We start from the raw sequence: 10,568 nt of genomic DNA, 5'->3' as shown, positions 1-10,568 counted from the left end.
ATACGAACAATATTAAAAGCGACTCTGTTCAGGCGCATATTCAGCGACTCTTAACGGATATGTCACTTATTGTTGTTTTTAGCGACCGTTTGACATCGATTGTTTTGGGATGCGTCGTATATTTATTGAATTTTTACCAACGTATTAACCTTAAAGTCGCGATTTTATTTTTTCAGATGCATTTGTTTTATAATGTCACTAAATAACTATCGCTAGATATCAATTTTCGGGTAGTGTTAACATATTTTATTAGTGCTAGAAGAAATAACAAAATTTAGTATGGATGTATGGAGAATGTAGTGTGTCTAATAGTTTTTGTAGTGTGAATAGAATTGTCCATTGATAAAACAAGAAAAATTATTTTAATTTGACAAAAAATACTCATTTGGCATTTTCTTTATACCATTTTTTTAAATAATTTAATCCATTCTTTTATTATCTTAATATTAAAAATAATAGTTTCTTCAAAAAAAACATTTGGAATAATATTTTCTTCAAAACAAATTTTAAAATTAATATGTTTTGGAAGATATTAAAATAATATTTTCCTCAAAAAATATTAAAAATCAAAATTAATGTTTTATTTAAAATATATTAAATAAATAATAGTTTCTTCAAAAAAAATAGTAAATAGGTAAAATTCTTCAAAAACATAAAATATAAAAAATAATATTTGCTTCAAAATAAAATATTAAAAATAATACTAATATTAATTAAATTAATTTATCTATTTTTAGAATTTGGGTGCTTTAAAATTTTAGATCATTTTATGAGGGTAATTTTATTTTCATCTATATTTTTTCATTGACTTCTAGGTTTTCAATAATTTGAACGGATTTTCATATGTCAAAGGGTTACTTGTAATAGTCAAATAAATCAAGGGGTTTTTGTGTAATTTAATCCTATATAATTTTTGTTTGTTATATTTATACTACCAAAATCTAACAGCTAAACTTTTTACACACACCTACTTTTAATCCAATTTTTACTAATTACAACAATTAATTATACGTAGTTTACCCTTAAAAGCAATTAAATAAATATAGTATATATCTTTATCCCTAATTCCCTTTTAAATTAAAAGATGGCCACCAACTACACTAATTCTCAAATCCGTTTGGCTTGATCTTCAACCTTTGTAAACAGAGTAACATCTCGGATCCAAACTAATTTATTTAAAATAGCAATGAAATCTCAAGATATGAGACAAGCTTTGCTCCTATTGGCAATCTCATAAGAACTTCTAAGATGATCTAGGTTTTATATACCATATAAGAATAAAAATATGTATATAGACAAACCAATTCACATATCATCAATTTTCCATTTGGTTTATATAATTTAGATAGGGTATACATAAACTGATCCGGATAGAATTAGAGTTGTATGGTATACATAAATTGGAAATATTCAAATTGTCTAGACTATATATATGAGATCAACTTTTTATATCTTTGTATTTTTATTAGTTTTATTTAATACGAATAGAATTAAAGTCGTTTGGTTTACAAAACTCAAATGGATTCAAATTTTTTGGCTTAGTTATACATATCGAACGACTTCACATATCATTAAATTTTCATTCGGATTCAAAAGCAATTATTTTCTCCCTTATGTATAATTTAGATGAGTTTAAATCATTTTGATTACGTATATCCAACAAATTCAAAATTTACATGATGAAAATTAAAAAATTAGTGTGAATAGTAAATAGAACGAAAGTTAAAAAAAAAAAAAAAAAAAGAACAGAACACACACATAGAGAGTAAACAAATAAATTTTTAAAAAAAGAATAATACTTACATTTTCAAACCTAAACTTCATTATGGCCTCTATTAAGGTTTATTATTTTTTTAAAACTCTATTATAGTACACATATTACTTTATTTTTAATTGTGCTTATGAATTTATGAGTATCTGTAATCTTTTATTAAAGAATATTTTTGAAATATTAAAATATAACTAAAAATGTAGTGCAATTAGTGAGTTTGATATTGTGAACAGAATCACCCCTTTTTTCTCCCTTTTTTTTTTTTTTTTTGCTAATACTATATAATAGGGTTATGAATTGACCAAATTATGATGGAATTTGACAAACTGGATGTGTAATCCCACAAAAAAAAAAAAAAAAGGGTTATTTCTGTGGCAGTCCTATTGAAAAAATAATATTTTTTTTTCTAGATATTACTTATTAGTGGAGATTAAGTGGTCTTCCCAAAATAATACAGTAAAATTACAAAAATTAAATTTTTTAAAAATTATTTTATAAACATTATTTTTTTTTTTCAACAAAATCATTTATTATTTTTATTTTTATTTTTTTGACAGAAAGTTCGAGATATCACTGGCTTGTTAGGGAGCCTTCATTTTCATGGCATTTGGTGGTGCCCACTATTCGTGAGTGGGAGGAAAAGTCCAAGTATCTAATTATGGGAAAATTTTCTAATACTCCCGGAGTTCTGAAAATTGGGTACTCCTGCCTATAGCTTTTCGACATTTGGACATCCGTACCACATCATCTAAATAAAAATAAACGCCGTGAAGTATTTTTGCTGCCTTCCCTTCCCAGCCCTAATTCCTCTTCTTTCAAAAGACAGATCTAACTCTGTTTTTTGTTTTTTGTTTTTTTTTTTTTTTTTGGGTCAATCTAAAATCACAGAAAGAACCTTAAGTTAATTGTAAAGCACAAAAATATCAAAGTATGATTCTAACACTACAGAGCTTGGACGAAAATATGGTCATACAGACCAAATCACTGCCGGAATCCTTCCTCAACCGGGTTTGTTCTTTTTTCTGTTATTTTGGGTTTTCTGGGTTGCGATTTTTGGTGAAATTGTTTTTCTTCGTGTTTTATTTGTACAAACATGGAAACATCTTTGGATATTTTTGTATGAATGATAGCTTGTAATCCCCATTTCAAAATTATTTTAAATTTCGGTTTTTGGGGGATTTTTATTGGAAGATTCAATTGACAAAAATAAAAAAAATTGGAAGATTTTAATGGGTTTGCTATCTGATGCCAGAAGAGTACTTAAGCAAGTTCTTCACCGTTTTAACAGTTTTCAAAAGATTGGTGCGATGAAGTTGTTCTGTCGTTTGAAAGGGACAGGTGGCTAAGGACGGAAGTGAATGAAGGAATAACACTTCACATTTAGCGGTTAAATGATGTGTAACAAATGTCCAAATGTCAAAAACCTTCAGTACTCCAGGATTACTAGAAATTTTCCCTAATTAGAACGTGGTTTTGGATTTTCGAACACCTATTTTACGTGTTTGACATATTTCCAAGTTTTATTTGACTGACAAATTTCATCAATTATTAAAAAAATAAAAAAAATAAAAAAATAAAATGAAAAAAGGGATTGTGCAAGTTTTATTTCCGCTGTAATTCAAGGTCGCTCACTCATTCTCTCAGATAATGGATTGTTCTTCAAAACTCTTTTGCTTCATTTTTCCTATAATAATTCTGATGCCCCTTTTATTCACCGCCAACTTTGCGCAATTAGATAGCTGTACAGAGAGAGCTGAGTACTGCTGGAACTGTACTTCCGAAGACGGCAATCTCACCGATGCAAGCACCATCTACAAACAAAACCTCAACAGCCTCCTCACCTCCTTCATATCAGAAACCAATAACAATTATGGGTTCTACAATTCTTCCTTGGGACAAAACCCAGACAAAGTTAACGCAATCGCGCTCTGCAGAGGAGACGTTGTGCCAAACGAGTGTCGTGATTGTATAAACGAGACGACAACAAGGCTTTTAACGAATTGTCCCAACCGAAAGGAAGCGATCATTTGGGGCGAGCGCTGTTTGGTGCGCTACTCCAACAGCTCCATATTTTATATGAAGAAAGAGGCACCATTCAGGTTGCTGCCCAGCCCCAATCCATCAGCGGCCAGCGCGGAAGCGTACAAGAAGACTCTCGATCCTTTGCTAGAAAACCTAATAAGGAAAGCTTCATCGGGAGATTCTCTTAGAAAGTTTGCATATGGTAATACAAAGGTCCCAGACGCTGAAGACATATATGCACTTGTACAGTGCACCCCAGATTTGAGCGAGCAAGATTGTAACGATTGCTTGGTGAATTCTACTTTGCAAATTCCAGGTTGTTGTGCTGGAAAAAGTGGAGGAAGAGTTCTTAAACCCAGCTGTACTCTCAGGTATGAGTATGGTGCTTTCTACAATGTGTCCGCATACGGCGGTCTACCACCACCAGAAGGTATGTAAAAGACTTTTTTTTTTTTTTAATTTATTTTGTGGATCGTAATTTTACTGATCATATAAAAATATATTTGTGATTCTTTTTGTAATTATAATTAAGAAAATTTATATTTGTGAATTTTCAGGAAAGAGTGACACAAAACGAACTGTTGTGATCATTGTTGTTGTCTTGACTGCCGTTATCATCATTGTACTCGGCATATGCATTTTCTTCAAAAGGAGGAAAGCGAAGAAAAAGCTTCAGAGTATGTAAATCTAAGGCTTCGGTTTGTATACTCCTGATGTTTTTATATTGTTAATTTCTATTTTTTCAATATTTAATCCTAAAAAGATGCAAATATTACCAAAATAAACACAATTTAAAATGATTTTTAATTGTGTAAATTTTTTTCTTTCAAATTTATGTGGCCCCTTTTAATTTTTTTCATATATTTAATTTTAGAAGTTTAGAAAAATAATATTTGTCTTTTTCGTGATGGATCATGACCTTAGGGGTTAACATGTTAATTCAATAAACTACCTTTTGAGTTGAGTTAACTTTTACAAATTAAGGTTTTAGTTTAAAAAATAATTAAATGTACAAACTAATATATATCAAACTAATACAGATCATCATCATTAGTGACAAACTTGAAAGTTAATCATTTCCTTAAATTTCCATCCTCCTGTTTAGATCGGCTACGATAAGGCGGTGCTAATTTCCTTATTTCTTTCTTCTTCTTCTTTTTTTTCCCCTCTCTCTTTTTCTTTTAATCAATTTAAGAAAAAACCCAAAAACCTTTTCTGTATTGTCTTTTACGTTAATTTAACTTTTCATTTTTTTTCACTTAATTTAAAGCTCCCGAGGACATTGATGGGTTGGAATGTGTGCAATTCGACTTTGGGGCCATAAAAGCAGCAACGGATGATTTTTCTGATGCAAATAAGCTTGGTGAAGGTGGATTTGGAGCTGTTTACAAAGTAAGTACTGATCAATCTCAGGAACAAAATAATACAATAAAGGAAATAAATTAAATTCAAAAATGTTTAACTAGTGGAACTACGAAAAACTATGGGTTATCTTATAATATCATTTCATCTGAACTGTCGCAACTTCTTAACTCTTTTGCCAGAAAAAAAAGTATATATATTTTCTTAGAACTTATCTTTCCATTTACTTTCAGGGAAGGCTATCTAATGGGCAGTATATAGCCGTGAAAAGGCTCTCTAAGACATCCCAACAGGGTGATCTTGAGTTTAAGAATGAGGTTAAGTTAGTCGCCAAGCTCCAACATCGGAATCTTGTTAGGCTCTTTGGTTTTTCTTTGGATGAAAGAGAAAGTGAAAGGCTTCTTGTCTATGAGTTTGTCCCCAACGCAAGTCTTAATCAATTTATATTTGGTATAGTACTTTATTTCTGCATTAATTTGCTCGGCCTGAATGTATTCAATCTATATATAACTTATTCATTTATTGATGCAGATCCAATCAAACGAAGAGATTTAGACTGGAGTAAACGTTATAAAATTATAGGAGGCATTGCTCGAGGACTCCTTTATCTTCATGAAGATTCTCGCCTTAAAATTATTCACCGTGATCTTAAATTAAGTAATATTTTGTTAGATGAAGAAATGAACCCTAAAATTGCTGATTTTGGAATGGCAAGGTTATCTAAAGTTGATCAAGCTCAAGAAAGAACAAGTCGAATTGTGGGAACATAGTAAGTGCATACCAATTAATGGAGCTCAGATTAATGTCTTGTTTTGTGAAGTTAGTATATTTTGTCTCCAATCTAATTGATGTTTTCCTTATCTTAAAAGAATTAGTCAAATTAAATTTTTATTTCAACATAAATTCTTCTTGAGTATAGAAAAATAGCAGAACTCCTTCACTTTTCCAAATCTCTTTTTTTTTTTTTTTTTTTCCTTTTTCCTTACAAAATGCAGTGTATTTGATAGTGATTGTGTTTTGTTATATATATCCTTATAAAATTTGTCTATAAAATAATTTCACATTTATTTCAAATATAATTTTGAACTTTGTTTAATGAATATTCTAAGAAATGATTTGAAGTCTCTAAAATACATTACATTTGATACACTAATTACTTAATGAAAGCCGCTTCCATGTAAATTACTTAAAACCTACTCTCTTGGCAGCGGATATATGGCACCTGAGTATGCAATGCACGGACAATTTTCAATTAAATCAGATGTCTATAGTTTTGGAGTGTTACTCTTGGAGATAATAAGTGGGCAGAAAAATACTTCTTTAGATGAAGAGGATAACGTAGAGGATCTTCTAAACCATGTAAGTGCAAACATATTCATATACACAGTTTTGATTTGATGGGAATACATTTTTCATTTTATGGTAGACACTTATTAACATGATAATTGTTGAGGGTTTTTACTTGCCTAATTAGATTTTTGTGTTAAATCATTATATTTAAAATGTCACTATGTTCTCATCTTATGTTAGAGAATTATTTCTAACAGATTATCTCTTATATATATGTATATGGTTATATAGTTTTGATCAATCAGGAATATAGTTTCACCTTTATATTGGATACTTATTGACATGGCAATTGATAAATTAGGATTTTAGTTTTGAATCAACAACTAATGTGGCACTTTCAGCATAGGAGGTTTTAATTTTAAGTCATTAATTGATGTGATATTTTCAATACTTGATAGTTCAATGCATTACTAGCTTATATTGTAAACATTTTCCCAATAGATTATTATATTATTTGGTTATATATATAATAAATCTCTTGTTATAGATCTTTTATTTATCCAAATTAGAGATACTTATGCTATGAATGTTGATCTATTTGATGCATCGACAATTGTTGTTTGAATTTAAATATAAAAATCATATATGGGTATCTATACAGTCATGTTTAAATTAGATTTTTAATATCAAAACTAACATCAAGATTATTTTTTTTAGTCCTTTGATTACATCAAAGATTGATATTTAAAATTACATTTATTAATGGTCGAGTTCTGACATTGTTCATTTTTCCTTAATAGGGTTTTAATATGTCACTAAACACATATTTGACTTCTTTTGAATTTTAAATCCTAGCCATTGGATTACAAGAAGATCTGATATTAAAACTATTGAATCGTCTTGATGTGAGCCTGACTATATATATATATATATATGTAGTCTTATTCAAAATGAGGATTGCCTGCAACTAATTAAATTGTAGACCATGTTTTAGGCTTGTAAACATTGATAGAAAGCAATAGTTGAGATTTAAATCTAATTTTATATCTAAAAACTAATTTTTGGTATAAATTTGAGTGTTTGAAAACAATTTTTACTTTATATTAGGAATTAAAAAGAAAAACAATTTTTCACTGTTTTTGTTAAAAATCACTACTTACTATGGAAATGTTTGAAAAGTGTGTAAAAATACTTTTAATGCGGTCAAACTTCCTTAAAATATATATTAGCAATGTGACAGAGTGAATTAAAGAAGTAATTAGTTTTTTAGCTAAAAAAACTTTGGTCCACAGCATAAATAAGTTGCAGACGTACTTGAAAATTATCCTATATATAGGTAGTCAATTATAATCTTATAGGTTACATACCTACCTTATATTTGGCTATAGGGTAGAATCCATAAATTATGGGTGACAATATTAATTTACAATATTTTTTGTTTTTATTTTTTTAATTTTAAAAGAATTAATATGAAAAAATAATCATTTTAATGATAATCAATTAAATTGTCACATATCAGGTAGATTTAACTAGATTTTTCTTAAAAGGAAATGAAATTTATTTTACATTTTCATTTTTGTCTCCATTTAATATATATTTATATATAATATTATATTATATCATATCAATTTCGTGCATATATAATATTTTTTTCCTTATATATATATAATATTTCTAAACTTAAATTAAATATTCATTTTTATTTGTGTATAATATTATAAATTTAAGAGGTTAAATTATAAACATTTTTCTTGTATAAAATAAATGGTTAATTGCACTTTAGTATCTTTTAGTTTGAAAAAGTTACACTTTTAGATTTCAAATTTAAATTGTTTTAGTTTAGACCATTAAGTTTCAATTTATTATACTTTGGTCCAATTAGAATTTTTATCAAATGACAGTTGACCGTTTGAGGTATTGAAATACAATTTTTATTATTATTATTATTATTATTATTATTATTATTATTGTTATAAAGGGCCTAAATTGTAACATATTAAAACTAGATGACCAAAAGAGTTACATGTATTTTAATGTAGGCATGGATGAATTGGAAGGAAGGCACAACTTTAAATATTGTGGATCCTACATTGAGAGATGGCTCAGCAAGCGAGATAATGAGATGCATCCACATTGCATTACTGTGCGTGCAAGAAAATCATGTTGATAGACTCACCATGAATTCAGTTGTTGCGATGCTTACCAGCCACTCTCTCACTCTCTCACCACCCTCGCATCCTCCACTTTTTATACATGGTAGTAGTAAATATGACATGCCTCCAGCATCTAATCGCAATTTCAAGCTTCATCAATCAGATATGATGAAATCAAATATGATGTCTAATAGCAGCAACTCAGCAAAGGAGGCCACAAGTAGTAGCCAATCTAGCCAGTATCTGGGGCCCAACATTAATGAATCAAACAACAATTGAATATGTTATCCATAAAGATACTAACCATAGTATCTTATCCTTATTTCAAATATTTCTATTTTGTAACTTGAATTTTTTATTTTAAATTTAGCTTATCTATCTGTATCACTTTTGTATCTTTCTATTAGTCATGTACTCTATAAATATAGAGGCTGTAATCAACTTGACATTGTCAAAAAATATAATCAATTCCTTTTATTTATTATTTAGTTTTCTTAACTTGGTATCAGAGCACTTAATGATTTTTTCTTTAAGATGTCCACTTCCATTGTGTTCCTGCTTAAGGAGTTCAAGTTTCTAGTATGTTCTCTCATCCGTTATCCACAAAACTTCATTCCACTAATTATTTGCAATGGCATCAATAGGCTCTTGTTGCGATTAAAAGAAACAGGATATGCTTTCCTATGTTCATAGTAAAATTGCTCCTCAAGAATTTCTCATGGATGCAAACAGAGAGGAAGGCAAATTTAATGAAGAATATATTACGTTGTGTTAACTTGATCAAATTCTTATGTATTGGCTTCTTAAATCCATGATCAATTTTGTGCAAACTCAGATGCTTTGCTATAACACGGCTTTTAAAGCATGGGAAATAGTTGAACATTTGTTCTCTTCCAAATCTATGGTAAGAACCATGCAATATAAGCCATAACTTCCAACCATTAAAAAGGGTGGTTCTTCAATGGCTGAGTGTTTGCTTAAAATTAAAGCATTGTTGATGCTTTGGCTTATACAAGATACATAGTTTCTAAGGATGATCATATTCTTCACTTCTTAAGTGGCTTAGGCACTGTGTATGATGCATTTGTTACCACTATTGCCACTAGAATTGAACCAACTAGACTTCAAGATGTTTGTGTTAGCTATTGGCTAATGAATGCCATATTGATTATCACAACTCCATTAGTGATGATGTCATGCAAGTAAATTCAGCAAGTAAGACTACTAATCCTCGAAATTCTAATAATTTTTCGACCCATACATCACGTAATATGGCAAATGGTCGATCCAACTCTAATGGTCATTTCTTCATGACATGGTCAAGGTAATTGTGGTGTTTTTCTCAATCCTCCCTCTCATGGTAAACCATAATGTCAAATTTGTCGCAGGTTTGGAGATATAGCTCTTCAATGTTATCATATGTTTGATCAAGGTTATTAGAGTCCTTTTATGCCTTCTTCCCAATCTACCAATCTAATGATTACTATCGCTACACTACCAAATTCTCTGATTGATCCTATTCGGTATCCTAATTCTGATGCAATGAATCAATGTAGTCCAGATATCAACAATCTAACCGACAAACAAAGTATTATGGTTTTGAGAAAATTTACATAGGCAATGGTGAAGGTTTGAAAATTTCTCACATTGGCTTTTCGTCTATTTCATCACATCTATCTTCAAGTCCATTTCATCTCAACAATATTTTGCATGCGCCTCATTTTACTGAGAATTTATTGAGTGTTCCAAATTTACACATGATAATAGTGTTTACTTTGAGTTTCACCTTTGAATTTGTTTTGTAAAGGATCGAGCTACCGGGAACAATACTTTTGTACGACATGTTTAGGAATGGTCTTTATAAGTTTGATGTAAGGATTTTGAAAAATTTTTGGTCAAGTAGCTGCTATAATAAAGAATGATCTTCTTCATCTTCAACTTTTCAATCAATAAACAGACTAATCTTGTTG

At 29.4% G+C, this 10,568-nt stretch overlaps 1 protein-coding gene across 2 annotated transcripts; it reads left to right on the top strand.

The window, feature by feature from the left end:
* Positions 1-2,399: 2,399 nt before the first annotated feature.
* On the top strand, positions 2,400-9,073 carry LOC107405619 (cysteine-rich receptor-like protein kinase 26). 2 transcript variants are annotated; one of them, XM_016012692.4, is made up of 7 exons: positions 2,406-4,223; positions 4,351-4,470; positions 5,064-5,185; positions 5,389-5,605; positions 5,687-5,924; positions 6,364-6,514; positions 8,485-9,073. In XM_016012692.4, the coding sequence occupies exons 1-7, from the start codon at positions 3,419-3,421 to the stop codon at positions 8,875-8,877; spliced, it is 2,046 nt and encodes a 681-aa protein (XP_015868178.3). In that variant the 5' UTR covers positions 2,406-3,418; the 3' UTR covers positions 8,878-9,073. The 2 variants fall into 2 exon arrangements, with proteins under 2 accessions (XP_048333000.2, XP_015868178.3); XM_048477043.2 differs by having other exon boundaries at positions 2,400-4,223; positions 5,389-5,924.
* The last annotated feature ends 1,495 nt before the right edge of the window (positions 9,074-10,568 follow it).

The sequence above is a fragment of the Ziziphus jujuba genome, chromosome 3 (genome assembly GCF_031755915.1).
Source record: "Ziziphus jujuba cultivar Dongzao chromosome 3, ASM3175591v1".
NCBI classification, from domain to species: domain Eukaryota; kingdom Viridiplantae; phylum Streptophyta; class Magnoliopsida; order Rosales; family Rhamnaceae; genus Ziziphus; species Ziziphus jujuba.
This window is presented reverse-complemented; position numbering and strand designations above follow the sequence as displayed.

What these genes read in the sequence shown, in the direction of transcription:
- LOC107405619 (XM_048477043.2), top strand. Translation starts at nt 3,419, where the DNA reads ATGGATTGTTCTTCAAAACTCTTTTGCTTCATTTTTCCTATAATAATT. An exon ending in CGGTCTACCACCACCAGAAG is followed by an intron (nt 4,224 to 4,350) that starts GTATGTAAAAGA and finishes GTGAATTTTCAG; the next exon opens with GAAAGAGTGACACAAAACGA. An exon ending in TAGAGGATCTTCTAAACCAT is followed by an intron (nt 6,515 to 8,484) that starts GTAAGTGCAAAC and finishes ATTTTAATGTAG; the next exon opens with GCATGGATGAATTGGAAGGA.